This window comes from Bos indicus x Bos taurus, chromosome 17 (assembly GCF_003369695.1).
Source record: "Bos indicus x Bos taurus breed Angus x Brahman F1 hybrid chromosome 17, Bos_hybrid_MaternalHap_v2.0, whole genome shotgun sequence".
Lineage (NCBI taxonomy): Eukaryota > Metazoa > Chordata > Mammalia > Artiodactyla > Bovidae > Bos > Bos indicus x Bos taurus.
In genome coordinates this window covers 19,393,792-19,417,016 of record NC_040092.1, presented here as the reverse complement: position 1 = coordinate 19,417,016, position 23,225 = coordinate 19,393,792, and the positions used below count along the sequence as shown (strand labels likewise).

The 23,225-nt window shown below is 44.8% G+C and overlaps 1 protein-coding gene across 1 annotated transcript in view; it reads right to left on the bottom strand.

Moving 5' to 3' along the window:
- WDR66 (WD repeat domain 66) overlaps positions 1–23,225 on the bottom strand; it is a 74,336-nt gene that overhangs the window by 49,470 nt on the left and 1,641 nt on the right. The window contains exons 5-9 of the mRNA XM_027566868.1: positions 21,832–22,230; positions 13,593–13,730; positions 11,015–11,124; positions 4,436–4,547; positions 4,105–4,185 (exon numbers count right to left, since the gene is read on the bottom strand). Of these exons, the coding sequence (XP_027422669.1) occupies positions 4,105–4,185; positions 4,436–4,547; positions 11,015–11,124; positions 13,593–13,730; positions 21,832–22,230 (840 nt within the window). The remainder of the gene's footprint in view (positions 1–4,104; positions 4,186–4,435; positions 4,548–11,014; positions 11,125–13,592; positions 13,731–21,831; positions 22,231–23,225) is intronic.

The window sequence follows — 23,225 nt, the reverse complement described above, 5'->3', positions numbered from 1 at the left end:
CTAAAAATGGGGAGACCCATTGGGAAGCTATTAAAAAAAAAAAACAATGTCCATGTGATTAGGGATACCAGTGACCGTGAGCAGCACAGCTCTGTTAGAGCGGTGGGTGGGTGGAGGACAGATGGGACGAGGGAAATGTCCATCCACAGAGGATGGATAAATAAGTCCTGCAACACTCAAAGAGCAAAAAACAAAACAGCAGTGAAGGTGAATAGGAATTACAGCTCAAAGATTGACATGAGCGATTCTCAGAAACAACGATGAGCAGATCAAACAATTATTCTGATTCCAAACATGTGCATGCTTGGTCATTTCAGTCATGTCTGACTCTTTGCAGCCCCATGGACTGTAGCCTGCCAGGCTCCTCTGTCCATGGGATTCTCCAGGCAAGAATACGGAGCGGGTTGCCATTTCCTACTTTAGGGGATCTTCCTGACCCCAGGCGTTGAACCCACGGCTCCTGCAGCTCCTGCACTGGCAGGTGGATTCTTTACCACTGAGCCACCAGGGAAGACCCAATCACAAATATAGAAAGGTCAAAAACAGGCAAAATGAAAACAGATAGTATTGAGAGATACATAAGTCACTGGAGAAAAGTATAAAGGAAAGCACAGGCATGAATAATACAAAATTTGGGATAATGGTTAACTTCTGGGAGCAAGACTGAGGATGAGATCAGGAAGGGGAACACAGGGGGCCCCTAGGGTTAAGGTAACGTTCTATTCCATGATCCTGTGATGAGCACACAGGTACATTTTATTTTCTCCTCTACAATGTACACATTTTGCACGTATGCCTTATTTAGCAACAAAACACAAAGAGGTCAAATATTTCCTGCAAAAAAATAAAAAGGAAATGAGACAAGGAAGTAGAGAAAGCAAGTGTGGACGGCGCTTCTGAGAAGTTTGCCTGTAAAGAGGAGCAGGGGGTGTAGCTGGAAGATGTGGGGTTAGAGCATTCTCTCAGAATCAGTGGTCCAAAAGCATGTTTATACGTAGTAGAGGGAGAGATGAGAGCTGCAGAAGGGCCTCAGGCAGCCAGGAACTAGTGCCCTGGCCCTTCACTGCAGTCAGAGGGGAAAAGAGAAGATGGTGAGGTTGAAGGTGTGTGGCAGATTTACAGGGCTTCCCAGGTGGCTCAGTGGGTAAAGGATCCACCTACAATGCAGGAGACACTGGTTCGATCCCTGGGTCAGGAAGATCCCCTGGAGGAGGGCATGGCAACCCACTCCAGTATTCTTGCCTAGAGAATCCCATGGACAGAGGAGCCTGGCAGGCTACATTCCACAGGGTTGCAAAGAGTCGGACATGACTAAAAGAACTTCACACACACACACACACACACACACGGCAGGTTTGGGAGGGAGAACAGGCTGGTGTTTGTATCTGATGGCTTCCATTTTTCTCAGTGAAACAGGAGGGGTAGGGGTCATCAGCTGAGTATGGGAGGCAGGGCAGTGGGAGATGGGAGGAGCAGGTATGAAACTGTTGTCTCTAGAAATGAAAACGACAGCCTACCAGAGCAGCCAGGCCAGGCTGAGAGCCCTCTTGAAAGTCGTGACTGAATTTTAAGTAAGATGAATCTGCTCAGTTGGGTGATTCTCATCATCGACATTCAGCCCTCTGGGGCCTGGATCCAGAGGACGCTGCCTGTGGGACGCGCCCAGGGCTTGGGGGGAGGGGGCCGGGAGTTTGCGCAGTGCTGTCCACAGTACTTTCTGAGGGGATGGAGATATTCTATCTCGTGTGTTGTCAACAAGGGTAACCACCGGCTCCACGTGGATGATGAGTGGTTGAAATGTGGCTAGTGAGACCAAGGAAATGAATGTGCGCTTTTATTTTAACCAATTTAAACTGAAATAGCCATGTGTATTTAGCAAAGCTGCAGTATAGAAGTCAGCTGCATTTCTATACGCTAGCGATGAACATTCTGAGAAAAAAGTTAAGAAAACAATTCCACATGAAAAGCATAAAAACATAAGCATAAAAAATACTCAGGAATAAATTTAGCCAAGGAAGTGAAAGATTTGTACATTGAAAATTACAAAACACTGCTGAGACAGACTTTTTGACACAGTAGGAGTGAGAGAAGGTGGAATGATTTGAGAAAGTACCATTGAAACATATATACTACCATATGTAAAATAGTTAGCCAGTGGGCATTTGCTGTATGACTTAGGGACCCTGAAGCTGGTGCTCTGTGACAACCTAGAGGGGTGGGGTGGGGAGGCAGTGGGGGGTTCAAGAGTGGGGGCCATACATATACATATCTATAGTGGATTCGGGTTGATGTACGGCAGAAACCATCACAATACTGTAATTATCCAATTAAAAATAAAATACAACTAAAAACCTGGTGAGATTAAAAAAAAAAAAACACTGCTGAAAGAAATTAAAGATTATATAAATAAATAGAAAAACATATTGTGCTCCTGGGTTGGAAGGCAATACTATTAAGATGACAATACTACCCAAAGGGATCTACAGATTCAGTGCAATGTCTATCAAAATCTCCAAAATATTTTTGGTATCTCATCCTAAATATCCAAGTATGACTGGTAACTCTAAGAAGTAAGGAAATTTGGGACCTCCCTGGTGGTCCAGTGGTTAAGACTTCAGCTCACAATCCAGGGAGTCTGGGTTCAATCCCTCATCAGGGAACTAGATCCTGCTTGCTACAAGTAAGACCTAACACAGCCAAATAAATTTTTTTTTAAGTAAGAAATTATTTTTTTCTGGGAGCAGGAAGAATGTTGGTGGAGGGGGAGAAAGAGAGAAAATGGATATAAAACTGATAATGATGTGTGTCTGGCTGAGTCCAGTCACCCAGACCCCGGCTTGGGTTCTAGTTCACACAAGCAGCACACGTCCTTACCACAGCGCCTGGGACACAGTGCAATAAGTGCAGGGGAACAAAGGCTACGAGGTTGACTGAGACGACACAGAGCAGCAGAGTCATCGCTCTTGGTGCCCTTGGCAAGTCGCCTCATGCAAATCAAGAATACTGATAATTGCCCTATATGAAGAGCAGTTCAGAGCATGCTTCTAGAATAAGAAAAGCTAGGTGACTGTAGACCAATTATTTGATAATTAATAGCACTAATATTAATTCCACAGTAACCTCATCCTTGGAAGGAAAGTTATGACCAACCTAGATAGCATATTCAAAAGCAGAGACATTACTTTGCCAACAAAGGTCCGTCTAGTCAAGGCTATGGTTTTTCCAGTGGTCATGTATGGATGTGAGAGTTGGACTGTGAAGAAGGCTGAGCGCCGAAGAATTGATGCCTTTGAACTGTGGTGTTGAAGAAGACTCTTGAGAGTCCCTTGGACTGCAAGGAGATCCAACCAGTCCATTCTGAAGGAGATCAGCCCTAGGATTTCTTTGGAAGGAATGATGCTAAAGCTGAAACTCCAGTACTTTGGCCACCTCATGCGAAGAGTTGACTCATTGGAAAAGACTCTGATGCTGGGAGGGATTAGGGGCAGGAGGAGAAGGGGACGCCAGAGGATGAGATGGCTGGATGGCATCACTGACTCGATGGGGAGTTGGTGATGGACAGAGAGGCCTGGCGTGCTGCGATTCATGGGGTTGCAAAGAGTCGGACACGACTGAGCGACTGAACTGAACTGAACCTCTTTCTAGCATGTTGCATAGATTATGTGAGATACTGCATGCAAAAAACTTAGCAGAACTTGCACATTAAAGATTTAAAATAATATCTATTATCATCAAAAATAAACTAAGGACATGGATGCATGCATAAGTTGCTCCAGTCAGTGTCCGACTCTTCACAACCCCCATGGACTTTAGCCGGTCAGGTTCCTCTGTCCATGGGATTCTCTAGGCAAGAATACGGGAGTGGGTTGCCACTTCTCTTCCAGAGGATCTTCCTGACCTAGGGATTGAACCTGGATCTCCTGTGTCTCCTGCATTGCAGGCAAAATCTTTACCACTGAGCCACCAGGGAAGCCCAAGAACACGAATAGGAGTTTTTAAAAAGCTCTAGTACACCATAACTAAGCTCCAGCAAAACAAAAAGGAGTTTTGACCTGGCTTCAGGGTAACTTCAGGTGGATCTTTACAGGTTCAAATTGAACTCACCTGAAAACCATACTCCTTGGGGAGGTCAAGAGTGCACGCTGGCGTTTCTACCGCTAACGTCCACTTCCAGATGCAAACTTTCTGTAAGTCAAAGCAGACAGAGGAGAGAGAGAAGGTTCCCAAACGCTGCTGAAGTCACCTACACCTCTCATGGTAACACAGTGACTTCTGCTAACTGAGCAATGCACAGTGAGCTCAGCCTCAGGCAGGGAGCCCCTGATGGGAATCTGCTCATCCATCCACCCAGGGAACCACAGATTCCGCACGGCCTGAGGCAGAGATGCTCACAGGGAAACATTTGACAGGCTGGCTGCCCCAATGGGCCCCGTACCTGGATTTCGGCATCTGAGATGGTTGCCAGATACTTAGCGTCGCGGGTCATGGCCATGGCCCTGATGCCGTTATCTCTTGGGCAGCTGTCGAATATTGTATGCACAGGAATGCTGCAAAACACGATGGGGGACATCCACTTCAGGAACAGGACAACTGTGGTCCGTCCACACTATGGAATGTCACTCCGTCACAAAAAGGAGTGAAGCACTGACCCAGGCGACTACACGGATGAACCTTGGTGCTGAGGGAAAGGAGCCAGACACCAAGGCTATGCGTTGTATGATTCCATTTACATCAAATCTCCAGAATAGGCAAATGCATGGAGACCGATAGCAGATGTATGCTTGTTCCAGGTGGTTGTGGATGGAGGGTGGGGGAGTGGGTTGTGACTGCTGATGGTTTCAGGGTTTCTTTTCGGGGAGACGGAAATGTTTGGGAACCAGATAGAGGCGATGGCTGCCCCTCACTGTGATTACATGCAATGCCACTGAATTGTTCACTTTAAATGGTTACCCTTTAGACTTCCCTGGGGGTCCAGGGGCTAAAACTCTGCACGTCCACTGCAGGGGGCCCAGGTTCAATCCCTAGTTGGGGAACTAAGATCTCATATGTTGCATGGTGGGGCAAAAAATAAATAAAAAATAAAGTGGTTACTTTTATGCTACGTGAATTTTGGTGGTAGTGGTTTAGTCACCAAGTTGTATCCAACTCTTTGCAACCCCATGGACTTGTAGTCTGCCAGGCTCCTCTGCCCATGGGATTCTCCAGGCAGGAATACTCGAGTGGGTTGCCATGCCTTTCTCCAGGGGATCTTCTCAACTTAGGGATCAAACCCCCATCTCCTGCGTTGCAGGCAGAGTCTTACACTGACTGAGCCATACATGAATTTTGCCTTAATTAAAAAAAAAAAAAAACCTCTAATCTGGTCCTTAACAGTCCTCAGGCATAAAAATGAATGCTTTTGAGTCAGTTCTAATGAGGTGAATGAACCTAGAGCCTATTATACAGAGTGAAGTAAGTCAGGAAAAAGAAAACCAAATATCATGTATTAACACATATACATGGAACCTAGAAAGATGGTACTGATGAACCTACTTGCAGGGCAGCAGTGGAGACAGACACAGAGAACAGGCTAGTGGACACAGAGGATGGGAAGGGGAAGGGGGGATGAATGGAGAGACTGACATGGAAACATATACACTACCATATATAAAATAGAGAGCTGGTGGGAATTTGACGTATGACTCAGGGAACTCAAACCAGGGCCCAGTGACAACCTAGAGGGGTGGGACGGGGTAGGAGGTGGGAGGGAGGTTCAAGAGGAAGGGGGCATATGTATATTTATGGCTGATTCATATACTGATATACAGCAGAAACCAACACAATACTGTAAAGCAATTATTCTTCAATTAAAAATAAATTAATTTTTAGAAAAAGCTCAGGGCAGCATGTAAATGTGCTATTTGTTCCCTGTCTGAGCTCGAGTCTGTCCTTGGTTATCAAGGGCCAATTTTGGGCCAGGAGTGAAGGATGAGAACATGAAACAAGCTGCCTCAGACACCATCCCAGCTCACAGGAAAGCTGCAACCTCCTCCAGAAGGGGGAGAATAAACAAGCATAGGCTTTCTCCACAGCAGCTTAACTGCATGTGTCAAAGTCTTCAATGCACAGATCCTAAGGGCCACCAGTTTCACTTCTACAACTTGTTTTTTCCCTAGAGAAATAACAGCTAAAGCAAACAGATAAATGCCATTTCATATTCCTTGCGGCACAGCTTTCACAGCAAAAATTTGGAAACACCACAGATATCCATTGCATATGGGGTTTATTTAACAAATAGCATGGTAAAACCATATAAAGAAAAAAATGTCACCTTCAAAAAGAATGAGGTAGATTTGAGAAAATGACTAAAATTTTGTGGAAAAAGCAAATTGCAAAGCAGTATACTTAGCATCATCCTGAGTGTGTGTGTGTGAGTGAGTGTATGTGTGTGTGTGTTTATAAGTAAAAAAAAATCTGGAGGAATGAACTGCAAACCACATGGTGACTCCAGATATAGGCTTGGGTGAAAGGGGACTTTCGGTTTTTTTTTTTTTTTTTATTTCTACATGTTTGTATTATGTCACTGACAACACTTTAGAACTGTATGAAGCAGACAAAGCCTTAACACATGCAGAATTTAATTAGACAATATATGAATATCTGAGAGAGTCAAGGTAACAAAAGAAACAGTTGAAGACATGATGGAAGTGAGTTGTGATGTGGGGGAGGCACTGACCTCCACTGGAAGAGTGGGTGGTAGGAAGACTTAATCCAGGTACATGGGCTGTGTGGATCCATGGTTTTTCTTTTTTATTACTTACTTATTTGGCTGCACCGGGTCTTATCTGCAGCACGTGGGATCTTTGATATTCATTGTGGCATGGGGGATCTTTAGTTACGGCACATGAATTCTTAAATCTCAGCATGCTAGATATAGTTTCCTGACCAGGAACTGAACTCAGGCCCCTGGCTTTGGAAGTCTTAGCCACTGGACACAGGAGAAGCTCCTGCAGTTGGTTTTTCATAATGGAGACCTTAATGTAAACAGGCCTCAGGATGTCACATTGCTGTACCAATTGACTGGAACCAAGTCCACGTGCTGGCTGAGGGCCTGTCTGGTTCTCTGTCACTTGAGAAATTTTATGCCACTGAGAAGCAGCCCCCAAAATTCCCTTGAGAAGGGAGTTCTAAAGTTGTTAGGAATGCCATACTGATGTCCTTTGTGGGGAAATGTCTCTCATCTCTGGAGACAGAATTAAATGTAGAGAAGATGAAGTCAGCTGGACCTGTGCTGTTAACGTTTGTGATAAAAGATTTTTTTTTAAAGGACTGAGTCATGTTTAAGAGAATTTAACATATCAGAGTCTCTGATATGTTAACAAACAGATTAATTTGTGATTCTAATTTACAGTCTGTAGTTGATTTAGACTTGTGATTTCAAATTCAAATTGTATTAGGTTCATAAACAATATTAGAACACTTAAGAGAACTTAAGACTTGCCACATTTACGTGTGGCTTATTGCCATATTTATGTCTAGTTTATTAGATTTATGAGAATTACTTAAGTACTGATGAAAGATTTATTTGTTAATCAGACTACTAAAGAACTTAAAGATGAAACTGAATATATTCCAATTCTAAATGCAGTTTACAAGGCTTAAAAGGAGATAATAACAAAATCTGTGAGACCAAACACTAATCAGAGCCCCCCTTATAGGCAATTGCAAAAACATGCTAGATTTTCAGAGTTAGGATTCAGGTGAACTGATATCTCAAATGAAGAAATACGGTTTATCACTTTAATAAATGAATATTAATTTTAACACCAAATATCCTTTCTGGGTTCCCCAAGTCATCATTTGCAATATCATAAAACTCATTATCGATGAATCATTTGCATTGTTAACCAGAGACACACTTTACTTCACAGTTAAAGAAAAAAAATTACTACAGAGTCAGCCCCAGTCTAATGGGGGAGACAGTTCTATAAGCAAATAAAAAGCAAAGGACAAACACAGTTTGAAAGGAGGCCAGCTCTGCCTGGGCCAGGGGAGCTGTCGGCAAAGGGTCGAGAAAAGAGACACGAGAGAGAGGCCTGCCCTTCCTGCCTCAGGCGGCTGTGTCATTACTCGCAGCTGAAAAGCATGTCATTGCTACAGATAACCGCTAGGCACACAGACGGGGATCGTGGCAGAAGTGTTTGCGTGGCTAGTGCGTGAGATGCGAATCCCCTGCAGCAGGGGCTGAACTGGCAATGAGCAGTCCCTGGCGGGTTCTCAGCAGGGGAGCAACACAATCGGATTTTGCATTTGGCTCAAAGATCAAGCTCAAAATGCTGTGGAGAGGGACTGCCTTGGTGATAGTGGTTAAGACTCTGCACTTCCAAAGCAGGGAGAGATCCCTGGTCAGGGAACTAAGATCCCACATGTCACATGGCCAAAAAAATAAATTAAAAAAGATCTTAAAAAAAAAAGTTGTGGAGGAAAACCATATGATGCTGTTGGCCACACATGTGTATTTAATACAACAGCAAATATTCTGGAACGAAATGCTCCAAATTGACTAGAAGACTAGGATTGGAAATGGTGGCCAAAGGAGACTAGCTTCCAATTAAAATGTATTAAAGTAGTTTAAAAAAATCAACAGATGAATGGATAAACAGAATGTATATTCATGCAATGGAATCTTAAACAGATATAAAAAGGAATGGAATACTGATTCATGCTACAACATGGAAGAATTTGGAAAATATTATGCTAAGTGAAAGAAGCCAGACACAAAAGCCACATATTGTATGACTCCATTGACATGAGATGTCCAGAACAGGCAAATCTACAGAGATAGAAAGTAGATGAGAGGCTACCAGAGGTTGAGGGGAGGGAGAGTGAGGAGTTCATTCCTTCAGGTTTTCTGGTTGGGCGATGCAAGTGTTCTGCAAATGGTGGTGATGATTGCTTAACATTGTGAATGTAATTAATGCCAGGAAATTGTATGTGTAAAAGTAGTTCAGGAGCTTCTCTGGTGGTCCAGTGGTTAAGATTCCATGCTTCCACTGCAGGGGGCGAGGGTGTGATTCGTGGTTGGAGAAGTTCCACATGCCGCGCAGTGTGACCAAAAATAAGTAACTAAAAGAAAAAGTAGTTCGGTGCCATGAAGGGTGGGTTGAAGAGCAAAACTGCAGGTGGGGCAGGAGAGATCCAACAGGAGGCTGTTGCAGTGGCTCAAGCAGGAGAGGAAGGGCAGAGGCAGCGGTTATCTGGGGGCAAAGGCACTGGACTTTTGGACAGTTTGGCAGGGGAGGCCCATGGGACCGGCAGGTGGAACCCCCTCCAGCAGTGCCCCCTCAGCAAACACAGCAAACACTGAGAGTAAGATGGTCTGGCTTCAAGCGCTGGGTGTGCTCCTGCCCGGCTGGAGAACATCACCAACAGCACCTGCATCCCCTCATGCCGCAGCTAAGGAACGGCCAGAGGAGGATAAGGCTGAGAAGAATCTGAGCGGGAACAGACAGCACTGGGCGGAGAACCAGGGGCACATGGTGTCAGAGGAGCCAAGGGGAGTGAAGGGTGTTGGAAGCCACTGGGCGGCCAAGCGAGGTAAGGACTGCGGCTAGCTAACACAGCCCTGTGGATGCCACGGGCCACCCGGAGGAGGGAAGTTCCTGTGTCCAGAAATTCAACGTAACTTCTTCCTAACCTTCCTCTCCACCTGGACTCGTCCAACCCACCTCACCTCTCCCCACCCCACCCCCCACACCCAGTCAAGCCCTTACAATCTTGTGGATGAAACTGACACTGCCCTCTGTCTCTAGGACCAGGAATTACAAAAGGACACACATCTGTGAGCATCTGCCCTGGGCCGGGGACTGTGCTCTGGATCTTCGTAACAATCTCGTAAGGTGAGTAGCGTAGGTCAGATGGTGCGCCCCTCAAAATTCACTCCACCCAGAACCTCAGAATGTGACCTTACATGGAATCAGAGTCTCTGCAGGTCTAATTAGTTAAGATGAGGTCATACTGGCTTAGGGAGGACCCTAAACCCAACGACTGGTGTCTTTAGAGGAGAAAAGACCTTACAGAAAGATATGGAGGGGAAAACACCACGTGAAGCAGAGGCTGGAGGGACATATCTACAGGTCAAGGGCCACCAAGGATGCCAGTGACTACTTGAAGTCAGGAGGGGAGCATGGGACAGATTCTCTCTCAGGGCCCCGAGGAGCTCCCTGCAGACACCCTGACTTCAGATGTCTGGCCTTGAGAACAATGAGAGAAAAATTTCTGTAATTTATGCCACCTAGTTGGGGGGTAATTTTTTGTATATATATTTATTTATTTTACTGTGCTGAACCTTTTAGCTGCAGCATGTGGGATCTAGTTCCCTGACCAGGAATCAAATCCCAGGCCCCCTGCATTGGGAGCACAGAGTCTTAGTCACTGGATCACCAGGAAAGTCCCTGGAGGTAATTTCTTACAGCATCCCAGGGAAACAAAGACGGTATGATTAGCATTTTTTTTTTTTTTTTTTTTTTTGCAGATGGTGAAAGTCGCACAACTTCTCTGTGTCCCCCAGCTGGGTGAGTGTGAGTTGGCCTCCCCTCAGGCCAGTGTGCCTGGTAGCGTCAGTTGCTCAGTCGTGTCCCCAACTCTTTGCGACCCCATGGACTGTAGCCCGCCAGCTTATCCATGGAATTCTCCAGGCAAGAATACTGGAGTGGATAGCCATTCCCTTCTCCAGAGGGTCTTTCCGACCGAGGGATCGGACCCAGGTCTCCTGCATTGCAGGCAGATTCTTTACCATCTAAGCAACAAGGTTTCTGGCTTAAAGAGCCAAGAATTGTCCATGGGAAATTCACCAAAGTCATGTCACTCCCATGGGCCTTGAGGCAGGAAGACAAGCTCTCCTGGGACACTTGCACCTTGCCCTACATTCCAGCACCAGCTTCTGTATCCCCAGACCAGCATGCCCCATTTTTTGTGGGTTACAGCAGCCCATTACTGTACATAAATGAGGAGGAGGTGACTCTGGCATGCCTACCCTGTGAAAGAGTCCCATATGATGATCAGGCAGTCAGGCCCTTTGTCGGCCGTGGCGACCCAGCGTCTGTCTTCGCTGATGCAGAGGCAGGAAATGACGTTGGGGTGGCCCTGTGGACATGGAGAGAAGATGCTCTGAGACATGGAGGGTGCGGCCCAGCCCTGGTGCCAGCAGGAAAGGCGGGACCCCAGAGAGAGACGTTAGCTCCCTGTCCAGTCTCCACCTCTGAACATCCAACTCCTGCCCACTTTCCCAGTGTTACTCTACAGCCAGAGGTTTTCAAACTTTCCCTTGAAATGCTTGTGGGAAGGACTTCCCTGATGGTCCAGGAGCTGGACCATCTAATCCCCTTCTAATTCTGGGGATGTGGGTTCCATCCCTGGTCAAGGACCTAAGATCCTACATGCCTCAGGGCCAAGAAACCAAAACATAAAACAGAAGCAATATTGCAACAAATTTAACAAAGACTTTAAAAATGGCCCACATTAAAAGTAAAAAAAAAAGTATTAAAAAAACCAAAACACTCACAGGACAAGCTACACGCCCCACAAGAACAGTGGCTTCCTAGGGGTCGAGGTATGTACCTGACTCTGAACCCTGGTTGAGAATAAATGTCTGGGTCCTCCCAGGTCCCACCTCCTTGGACCCCCCTGCTGGCCTCATCTCCCTTAAAACTGCTCACTCGGGTCCCTGAGCAGCTCTGGAGCCAAAGCCTCCTTGCTGGCCTCTGCTTTCACTTGTATCCTCCTACAATCCTCCCCACACAAAAAGGAATCTTCTGGAAACACAAACGAGAGATGGCAGCCAGGAAACAATCCCTATTGCCCTCTTTCCATGTCACCCCCTCGCTCACTCTGGCCTCTTCTCTGGGCCTTACACAAAAGGCCTGAAAATCTGGAGCTCTCTCTGTCGGGGATGCTCTTCCCCGCAAAACTGCCCCTTGTTGGCTCATGCTCAGCCTTCAGGTCTCAGCAAAAATAGCACTTTTCCATTCCCTGCCTACCAGTTCAGAGGAAGTCTTCTCAGACCTTGATTTTTCTCTTTTAGAGCAATTTCACATACCCATTCCAGCGATTATTATAATCTTTATTTTTATGCAATTTTATTTTTTATGTATTTCTTTGCCTGTGCCAGGTCTCTAGTTGCCGCTCGTGGGACCCTAGGTCTTCAGGGTGGTATGCTGGACCTTTTAGTTGTGGCATGGGAACTCTTAGTTGCAGCACACAGGATCTCCAGTTGTGGCATGCGGGAACTAATTCCCTGACCGGGGATCGAACCCAGGCCCCCAGCTTTGGGAGCACAAGAGTCTTAGCCACCAGACCACCAGGGGAAGTCCCTAATCTTTGGTTATATATTTATGTGTTCACTTGGTTAATGTCTGCCTCTCCATGGTGGGGGGAACTAGGTCTGTTTTGTTCATGACCTCATTTGAAACGTAGTGGTTATGACAAATGCATATGGAAATGAATGAATGGCCAAAGCCCCGCCCAGCCATCCCCTCTGGGGAGGCTGGACGCCTGCCTGGCTGCTCCCTGCTTCTCAGCCCATCTGCCCCTCCTCCACATCCCTACCATCACACTGTCCCTTCTCCCTCTGCTGCGCTCGGCGCTGCACATTCAACTAAGCGCCAAGAAGGGCGTGCTGACTGTGTGTATTTCAGGACTTCTAGGAAGCAAATTCCTGAAGTTACACCCACGTGTCTTGGATCCCTGGCAGGATGCTGAGTACTGGCTGACCTCTTGGAAGAATACCTGGTGAAGCTTCTAGGCATTGACTGAGGAAGGTCCTTATTAAAATATAGGTCAACTGAAAGGGGTGAAGTGGAACTGTTTACCAGGTTAACTAGTAGAAATTCAGACACTGGAAAAACATTTGGACAGGTAAATGAAAACGAAAGGGGTAAAAAAAAAACATCCGGAACAGAGGAAGCAGAGCAGTGTGGGGACGGAAGGTGTGTGGGGCATTTAAGGAGGCACTTAGGGGGTGTAAATAAAAACAGATGCTGGAGGGAGGAGAGGGAGGAGGACAACTGACCTACTTAATACTTTCAAGTTAGGAGACCTGAGCCTAAAACCCAGCTTCACCACCTGCTAGAGCAGCCTTGGGCCAGTCAGCTAAATTGACCGAAGCCTCAGTTTCCTCTCCTGTGAAATGGGGATATTAACACCCACTTTTCAGCATGAGTAGGAGGATCAAAGCCCTGAGAGCCCTGGAAAGGAGGCTAAGGATTAACGAGGTCTGAATCCCCGCTGAAGAGCTTCCCTTTGCGTTCATCATTGTCCCGTGGAGACAACATGGTCTCTCCTGACCCCATTTTTACAGAAATGTAAAAAAATACAGATGCTTTAGACTCTAGTTACTATAAAATTAAAGTCAACTGCTATTTGTAAATTGATTCTGATTAGAATCAGAAAGACAACAAACAGCAAAAGTTGTTTGCAAACAGAACTCGCTCTGGTTCAGAAGGGAGGAAGGAACACGTGACTGAGATAGAATGAGGTTGGTCCTGGAAATAAAAAACAAAGTGCTGCATTCAAGTTAACGACAACCTCTTTCACCAGAAGAGGGGCCTCCAAACCTGAAGATGGTACTGGTTATTCTTGAGGACGTTGTAGATGACCCCAGTGTGACCACTGGCGTAGAGAAGGACTCTCTGGTTTTCTCGAAGGTAGTAAACAGGAAGGGAACTGTTCCACCCGAATGACCAGGTCATGGTCTGTAAGACAAAGGTAAACCAGCAGGACACTATGGTGTGTGAGCCCAGAGCTGGGCTGCGGGGCGATCCTAGCACGAGTCCTAGAGGAAAAGGGTTCACATTGTTAGGGGAAGCACACTGATTGAAACTGCCCACCCTGGCCAGGCACCATAGTAACCATTTGCATGAGTTGTTTTATGACAGGAGATCCTGATAAGGAATACAGAACTAATAAGCCACCACCAACCGGAAGAGTTCGGGAAAGGTCTAAAGGAGACACCGCGTGTCCGTCCACTTCCCAGAATCCCTCTTGCTAGCATCCATCTTGGCTGAGCGATGCGTGCACCACCAGGAAAGACTGAATTAGAGTGATTGGCCAAAGACCACCTGGAAACTAATCCCATCACCATAAAACCTGAGACTGCGAGCCACGAAGCAGAGCAGTTCTCCTGGGTTCCCTTACCCTACTGCTCTCCACCCAGGTGCCCTTTCCCAATAAAATCTCTTGCTTTGTCAGCACATGTGTCCCCTCGGACAATTCATTTCCGAGTGTTAGACAAGAGCCCAGTTTCAGGCCCTGGAAAGGGTTCCCCTTCCTGCAACAACATCATCAGCCAATAAAGAGACACCACCTTGGGACTTTCCTGGGGGTTCAGTGGCTAAGAATACACCTTTCAACACAGGCTATGTGGGTTCTATCCCTGGTCCAAGAACTAAGATCCCGTGTGCATGGGGCAACTAAGCCCTCAGGCTGCAACTCAGATCCAAAACTGCCAAAAATATAAAACTGCCATCAAATAACAATTTTTTTAAAGAGAGAAACATCACCTTGAGAAGTCAAGAACATGCTACTACATGGATGACCCCTAAGAATGTGATGCTAAGTGAAAGCAGTCAGATGCGAAGGACCACATAGTGTATGACCCCATCTATATGGAAATGTCCAGAATAGGCAAATCCATAGAGATGGAAAGTAGGTCAATGGTTTCCAGGGGCTGGGGGAGGAAGTGGGGAGTGACTGCTTACTGTGTATGGGTTCCTTTTGGGGTGACAGAAATGTTCTGAAATTAGATAGTGGCAAACGTTGCATAACCTTGTGAATGGGCTAAGGAACCAAACAATTGTACTTTCTTTTTTTTTTTGGCTGCATCAGTTCTAAGTTGCGGCGTGCAGGGATCTTCGTTGGGTCATGAAGGATCATTCATTGCAGCACACAAACTCTCTAGTTGTAGCAATGAGGACCTAGCTGCTCTGAGACATGTGGGATCCTAGTTCCCCAACCAGGGATTAAAACCCGTGACCCCTGCATTGGCAGGTGGATTCTTAACTACCGGATCACCAGGGAAGACCCAATTGTACATTTTAAAAGGGTAAATTTTCATAGACATAGAAAACAAACTTATGGTTACACGAGGGGAAAGTGGGTTGGCAAGGAGGGATAAACTAGGAATTTGAGATTAAAATATACACACTACTATATATAAAACAGATAACTAACAAGGACCTACTGTATAGCACAGGGAACTATGCTCAATATCTTATAATAATCTATAAGGGAAAAGAATCTGAAAAAGATATACACACACACACATATATATACATACAAATATATATTATATATAACTGAATCACTTTGCTGTACACCTGAAACTAACATTGCAAATCAATTGCATTTCAACAAAAATAACTTTAAAAATTAAAAAAACTTAAAGGGTACACTTTACAGGGATGCGAAGAAACTGGGACCTTTATGCATCATGGGTGGGAGTGTGAAACGGTGAAGCTGTTGTGGAAAACAGTGTGGAGATTCCACAAAAAAACTGAAAATACAATCCCCATGTGATCCAGCCATTACACTTCTGGGTAGATTCCCAAAAGAACATCAATCAGAGTCTCAAAAAGATACGTGTACACCCATGTTCAGAGCGGCACGTTTTGCAATAGTCAAAAGGCAGAGGCAACCCCAGGGTCCATGGACATATGAACGGATAAACAATGTGTGAATATTATTCAGCCTCCGAAGGGACAGAGATTCTGACACGTGCTCCAACGTGGATGAGCCTTCAGGACATAATGTAAGTAAAATATGCCAGTCACAGAAAGACAAATATGAACTGAATGGTTCCACTTGTCTGAGGTACCGAGAATAGTCAAATTCATAGAGACAGAAAGTAGAAGGATGTTGGCAGGAACTGGGTGGGGGGTGGGGAGTTGGCAGCTGTAGGTACAGCGTGTGTTTCACTAGATGAAGAGAGTTATGGGGATGGCGATGATGACAGTTCCACAACTCTATGAATGTATTTACTGGGTTGGCCAAAAAGTTCGGTTGGGTTTTTCCATAACAGCTTATGAGGTTTTCCCTGGTGGCTCAGTTGGTAAACAATTCACCTGCAATGCAGGAGACCCACGTTCGATCCCTGGGTCAGGAAGATCCCCTGGAGGAGGAAATGGCAACCCACTGCAGTATTCTAGCCTGGAAAACCCCATGAACAGAAGAACCTGTGGGCTACAGTCCATGGGGTCACAAAGAGTCAGACACGACAGCAACTAAACCACCGCCACCTAACATGGTTTTTCCTTACAGAAAAACTAGAACAAACTTTTTGGCCAACCTAACAAAATCATTTTACATGTAAAAATGGTTATGATGATAAGTTTTATATTATGTACCTTTTAACACAATCTGATTAAAACTATGTATTTATTTATTTGGCTGCACCAGGTCTTAGCTGCAGCACGTGGTATCTTTAGTTGTGGCATGAGAACTCAGTTGTGACATGTGGGAACTAGCTCCCCAACTAGGAATAGAACTCGGGCCCCCTGCATTGGGAGTCTTAGCCACTGGCCCACCAGGGAAGTACCTTACCATAATCTTTTAAGAAACAGTTAAGAGGGTGGATTTTATGGTATGTGATTGATAATAACTCCATTTAGAAAGAAAAGCAAAGATGCAAGGTGCTTACACAGGTATGTTTACTGTGTAAGAATTCAGTGAGTTCTACACTTGTGTGTGCACTTTCTCTTTGTATATTTCAATAAAAATGTTTCCTTTAAAAATAAGGGAAAGCCTTCAACAGTAAATAGAAACAACTTCCTATTTACCTACTCCCCAGAACCTAGAACCCAGTTCAGTAATCAGTCATAAAGTGAGCACTGACTGTTGTGAAATTCAATTTACTGAGAGTATGTAGAATGGATAAGTTATAATAAAGTCACTAAGTAACTTCTTAAGAAAGGCAATTATTTAGCCTGAGTATTTGTTCCTTATTCATGATTCTCCCTGGAAGGACAAAGTATTCAATATAAAGAGATAAAATCCCCTTAGGAGGATTAAAAACCCCATGTTTCTAGTAACAAGTAAAATAAAACAAAGTTAAAATTTCCTGAAATGAAAAATAACAGGTACTATAAATCTGACTATTGCTTTCAATTCAATAGCAGTTTGTTTATGTATATTTTTGTTTTCAATGTCTCTTACAAAAATTACAGATCAACTGTGGTACATTCATACAATGGAGTATCATTCAGTGATAAAAAATAAATGAGGGGGGATTTCCCTGGTGGTCTAGTAGTTAAGACTTCACCTTCCAATACAGTGGGTGTGGGTTTGATCCCTGGACCCTCATGGCCAAAAAACCAAAACACAAAACAGAAACAATACTGTAACAAACTCAATAAAGACTTTAAAAATGGTTCACATCAAAAAAAAAAAAAGAAATCGATGAAGGAATTCTCTGGCAGTCCAATGGTTAGGACTTCCCACTCTCGCTGCCAAGGGCCCAGGTTTGATCCTTGGTCAGGGAACGAGGATCCCACAAGCCACAAGACATGGTTAAAAAATTAAGTAAAATTAAAATTTTAAAAATTAAAAAGAAATTGGCTAATAAGCCAGAAAAGACACAGAGGAAACTTAAAGGCATGCTAACTAAGTGAAAGAAGCCAATCTGAAAAGGCTATATGGTGTATGAGTCCAACTACATGACATTCTGGAAAAGGCAAAACTATGGAGACAATTTGAAGAAATTAATGGTTGCCAGTGGCTGGGGTGCTAGGGGAGAGGGGGAGATGAACAGGTGGGGCACAGGAGATTTTTAGGGCAGTGAGACTACTCTGCATGAAACAGCAGTGGTAGATATGTGCCATTACGTATTTGTCAAAGCCAGAGACTACACAGCACACGGTGAACCCAAAGGTACACTATGGACTTCAGGCAATACTTATGCTTCCCTATTGGCTCATCCACTGTGACAGATGCACCGCACAAATGCAAGAATAACAGAGGAGACCGGGGTGGGGAGAAGGCACAGGGACTACACGGGATTCTCTGTTTTTCACTCCATTTTTCTATAACCTAAAACTGCCACCCCCCCCCCCTTAAAGTCTATTTTAAAAATTAACCAAGGCTGATGTGGTAGAGTGTTTAAAATAATGGTTATGTAATTAGTTACCAAAAATCAGTGAATTATATTGGAGCACAGAGATGAAGTCTGGTGTATTTCCTTTCTGATATTTGAATGATACTTAAGGTTAAATGATGGACCATATATTTCTCCCAGGACAGACAGAGTGGGCAACGTGGCCGATTTCTCTCCTACACACTTCATTCTCCATTGTCTCCTCATTCCATCTGCTCATTTGCTGTAACTTATATTTAGATCTTTTATTGCATGGGTGTGAGTGGTAGAATTATGGAATCATAATTGGCTCAAGCTGCACCTTTTAGGAATGGAAATATTCCATATCTAGCTGGATCTTTTTTTAAATTAATTTATTTGGCTGTGCTGGGTCTTAGTTGCAGCACACAGGATCTTCACTGTAGCCTGTGGGGTCTAGTTCCCTGACCAGGGATCAAACCAGCGACCCCTGCATTGGGAGTGTGGAATCTTAACCACTGGACCATCAGGGAAGTCCCCCCTAGCTGCTTCTTAAAAGCTGATTTCTTCATGTGAGAGGGTTCTTTTGGAAACCTAGTAATTCTAAAAGGCCTTATAGTCATCCTGGAAATTTATGTTCCAATTTAACAAATTAGTTATAAAAAGAACACATTCTTAACTAGACTCCTGCCTCCAGGTAAAACAACTCTTCCAAGATCAAAACTAGATGGACCTCACTCAGTAGTCACAGAACTTCCTTGAGCAGCCTTACCATTAACCAAAATCACACAGGACTCATACTCATTGCGTTTTGCACTAGTTTTGACGTTTATGATAGATGATCATGGGGACAGTCACCTCTCATATTAATCTTCTAAAACGTGGTGATCTGGAAAACAAAACTTGATTGTCAAAGCCAGATTTCACTATATTCGATAGTCATATGATTCCTTCTCATAAACTCATGATACTTTGTATTTTGGGTGGAGATGGTATCCACGGCTATGCCTATTTACCAATGAGCATTTCAACTTATGACAGGCCTCTGGGATAAGGCAGGGGACCCCAAAGGAAAATGAGGGTGCTGTGGCACACAGATGGAGAAGTATACGCACTGAAGAGTTAGGGGAGACACACTGACTGAAGCCACCCACCCTGGCCAGGCAGCATAAGCAACCACTGCATGAATTATTTCACAACAGGAGGTCCCAATAAGGAACACGACCCTCCTTGCTGGCATCCATCTTGGCTGAGCAATGCCTGTGCCATCGGGAAGGACCCTGATTGGCCAGAGACAACCTGAACACTAATCCCACCACCATAAAACCTGAGACTGCGACCCATTGGCACAGCAGTTGTCCTGGGTTCTCTTACCCTCCTGCTCTCCACCTGGGCCCCCTTCCCAATAAAGCCTCTTGCTTTGTCAGCACGTGCACCTCCTCAGACAATTCATTTCCGAGTGTTAGACAAGAGCCCACTTTCGAGCCCTGGAGGAGGCCCCCCTTCCTGCAACAGAAGCACCTTTGGTGAGAGCAAGAAATTAGAAACAGCGTAAATGGCCATCAACAGGGAAATAGCTGAACTTAAAATGAGGAAGTGGATACACATGCACTGATACAAAAAAAATCCTCTAAGAGATATTAAGTGCAAAAACATTTTACAGAGATGCAGAATATCTCACTGGTAAAAACTGAAACACAAACGTGTGTGTGTGTGTGTGTGTGTGTGTGTGTACACGTGTGCGCATGCGTTTCTGTGTGTATAGATACATATTTGTATATGTACCAGAAAAAGTCTGGAAAGATACATGGTTATACCAAACTGCAACAGTAATCATCTCAGGAAAATGGTTTTGGGTGAGAGTGTGTTAAAGAATAGGAATCTTCACCTTTTTTAAAGAAAAAAGAAATAAAGGGTGAATTTTTTTTTAAGAAAGATAAATACAGACTACTTATTTATTTATTTGGCTGCACCAGGTCTTAGTTGTGGCACACAAGATCTTTGAGCTTAGGATCTTCAGTTGCAGCATGTGGGATCTAGTTCCCTGACCAGGGATCGAACCCAGACACCTTGAATTAGGAGCACAAAGTCTTAGCCACTGAACCTCTGTGTGTGTGTATTTATATATATATATATATATATATATATATATATATATATATATATATATATATATATATATATATAATTTTAATAAAGAGCACTTATTCATTTTAACAAAAAGAAGAAACAATAAAAGCAAAAGGAAAGGAAAAAGAAAGCGCCCTCAGAGAGCTAAGCAAACTTGCAAAGGGGGACAGCCTCTGCAAGTCTGGTTCCACAGCAAGCCCAAGGCTAACAGGGGCCCAGACCTGCATGGTGGCTTTTGTCAAGTCCAGGGAGCGGGGGCCCTGGCACAAAGATCACTTGCTCTCATCAGTGATATCACCTGATTTCTGGTTAGTCGGCTAAATAAGACCAATGTCCTCATGGGCTCTAAAAAACTCAAAGTTATTCTTTCTTTCAGACCAAGCAACTGCAAGCTTGAAGCTTTAACTCCACTGCTCAAAGCCAGCCACATCTACAGAAAGGAGGCTGTCAATTTCTCCGCACTTCCCCTCGGCATCCTTCCATTACCACCGCCACCACCACCCATTCATCATCTGGTTGTTAACACTTGTCAAGTGCTCACTCTGTGTTAGGAACTGCATTAAGTATACACACTCCATCACTTACAAATCTTCCAAAGGCACGGATCTACAGTGGAGAGGCAGGGGGAGGATGAATCCCAGGAAACAATTTTCAGAAAGTAGCAGATGGAGGAAGAAGGGGGAAAAGAAACCTCCTCTTCCTTCTCTTGGCAAATGATAATATTTTTATTCCTCGCAGATGGCGCCTCCCTGCAGTGCTGTCAGTGGCAGCAAAGGCAGACTCCATTGGATCGACTGGTGCTTTTCCTGGTGGCTTTCACTTCTTCCAGACCTTTCGCTTATTGATCCATCTTGGGGTGGCTAGTTTTTAGGAAACTGTCATGGTTTGGGGAGCTGCTAAAAGGATCAAGCCAGTTACAGGAGAAGAGTTGAGGAGAGGAGGAGAAAAAGAAGAATTGGTGGCTGGATGAGAAGTACTAGAATACCAAAGAGAGAGAGTGGGAAGGGAGAGAAACAGAGAGAGGGGAGAGGAGAGAGGGGAGAGAGAGATTTTGAGTCTCCCACAAGAAAACGACACCCTGGGCTTCCCTGGTGGTCCAGTGGTTAAGATTGCGTGCTTCCACTGCAGAGGGCATGGGTTCCATCCCTGGTCGAGGAACTCCCCACATGCCTCAAGGTGTGGCCCCCCCCCAAAAAAAAAGAAAGAAAGAAAGAAAATAACACCCTATGCAACAGACAAACCGCTTGGGGAATTTCTTTGCCTGCAGAACAGCACCGCTATTGAATCCAGATGCAGCGCATTCTGTCACACACGTCCAGCCAGAGCTCTGAACCAAACTTTAAAAAGACCAAGTCTATGATTAGCTTAAAATGGATCTTTCTGGTGGCATTTTTTCCATAGGCATAACATTCCCCTACTTCAAAATACTCTCAAAGCAGTGGGGGCCATTTGGCAGCTTGGATGGGAGGAGGGTTTGAGGAAGAATGGATACACGCATGTGTATGGCTGAGTCCCTTCGCTGTCCACCTGAAACTTTCACCACATTGTTAATCAGCTATACCCCAATACAAAAATAAAAAGTTTTAAAAAGTAAACACATAAATGGACGCCACACTTACCAAGGGGTACATGTTGGCACTCTCCCTCCTTTGGAACAAAATGTCCTCAGTGGCAGTGGAGACCAGCGATGCCTTGGTGATCCTTGCTTTGGGCTGTGACTCTTTTTCGCTTTTCTTGCTGATATATGATACACTCTTTTCTTTTCTCCTTTCCCTCTTTTCCTGCTCCAAGTCTCCCCTTTCTGGTTCCAAGTCTCTCCCTTCTTCGTCTTCCAATTCATCTTGGGGCCTCTGGTCGAGCTCGCCTGAAGGCTGCCTTTCCGGGAAACTAATCAGTGGTTCCCCAGAAGTGGTTACATCCAAATCCAGAAACTCTAATTGTGAGCCAGGGCTTCTTGGAAGCTCGAACGTTTCCAAAAACTCTGATTGTAATGAAAGCTTTGACTCGCTACCACTTTTCTTTAAAAAAAAAGAAATAAAAAGGAGACTGTGATGCCAAATCCAGTACACGCCGCTACTCGCCCTCATTTAGTCTCCTTTCTTTACCTAATCAGCAGCCAGTCTTAGTGTTAGCCTCACATCAGAACTATGAACTGCTTTAAAAGAGAGCCTGGGATGTTTTGTATTCAAATAACAGGAATCGTGGGTGTGTCAAATTTATTCTCAGCTTACTAGCAGACCCACAACAGCAAAATGATTCTTCTAAGTGGCCTCCAAAACCACCACAAAGTCACAGAGAGTCACTTCTCCTTGGGGCTTCCCAAGTGGCTTAGTGGGTAAAGAATCCACCTGCAATGCAGGAGATGCAGGAGACTCAGGTTTGATCCCTAAGTTGGGAAGATCCCATGGAGTAAGGCATGGCAACCCACTCCAGTATTCTTGGTGGGAAAGTCCATGGACAGAGGAGCCTGGTGAGCTACAGTCCACAGGGTCCCAGAGAGTCAGACACGACTGAAGCAACTGAGCACCCAGGCGCACACTTCTTGGATCACAGCTGAGTTTTACAGGCTGACTCTGTTTAGATAAGCACACTCCAGCTAACCACTGTCCTTTAAGTCAGGTCTGGTACACACTTCCTCCAGGAAGATTTCCCTGATCATCCTCTAAGCTGGGTTGTCAGCCTTAATATAGATACATATCTCTTATGCATCTCTCAATCACTCCACTTAGTTCAGTTGTTTGTTTGTTTGAATATTTATTTGACTGTGCCAGGTCTTAGTTGCAGTATATGGGATCTAATTCCCTGACCAGGGATCCAGCCCAGGCCCCCTGCTTTGGGAGCTCAGAATCTTAGCCACTGGACCACCAGGGAAGTCCCTTCACTCCACTTAGTTTTCTAACACTTGCTCTTTGGTTATGGGTCTGCCTCCCTACACACCCTAGAGCTCCTTAAGAGAATGGATTGTGTCTTATTTGGTTTTATATTCCCACAGCTGGGCAGGTAAGTGGGTAAC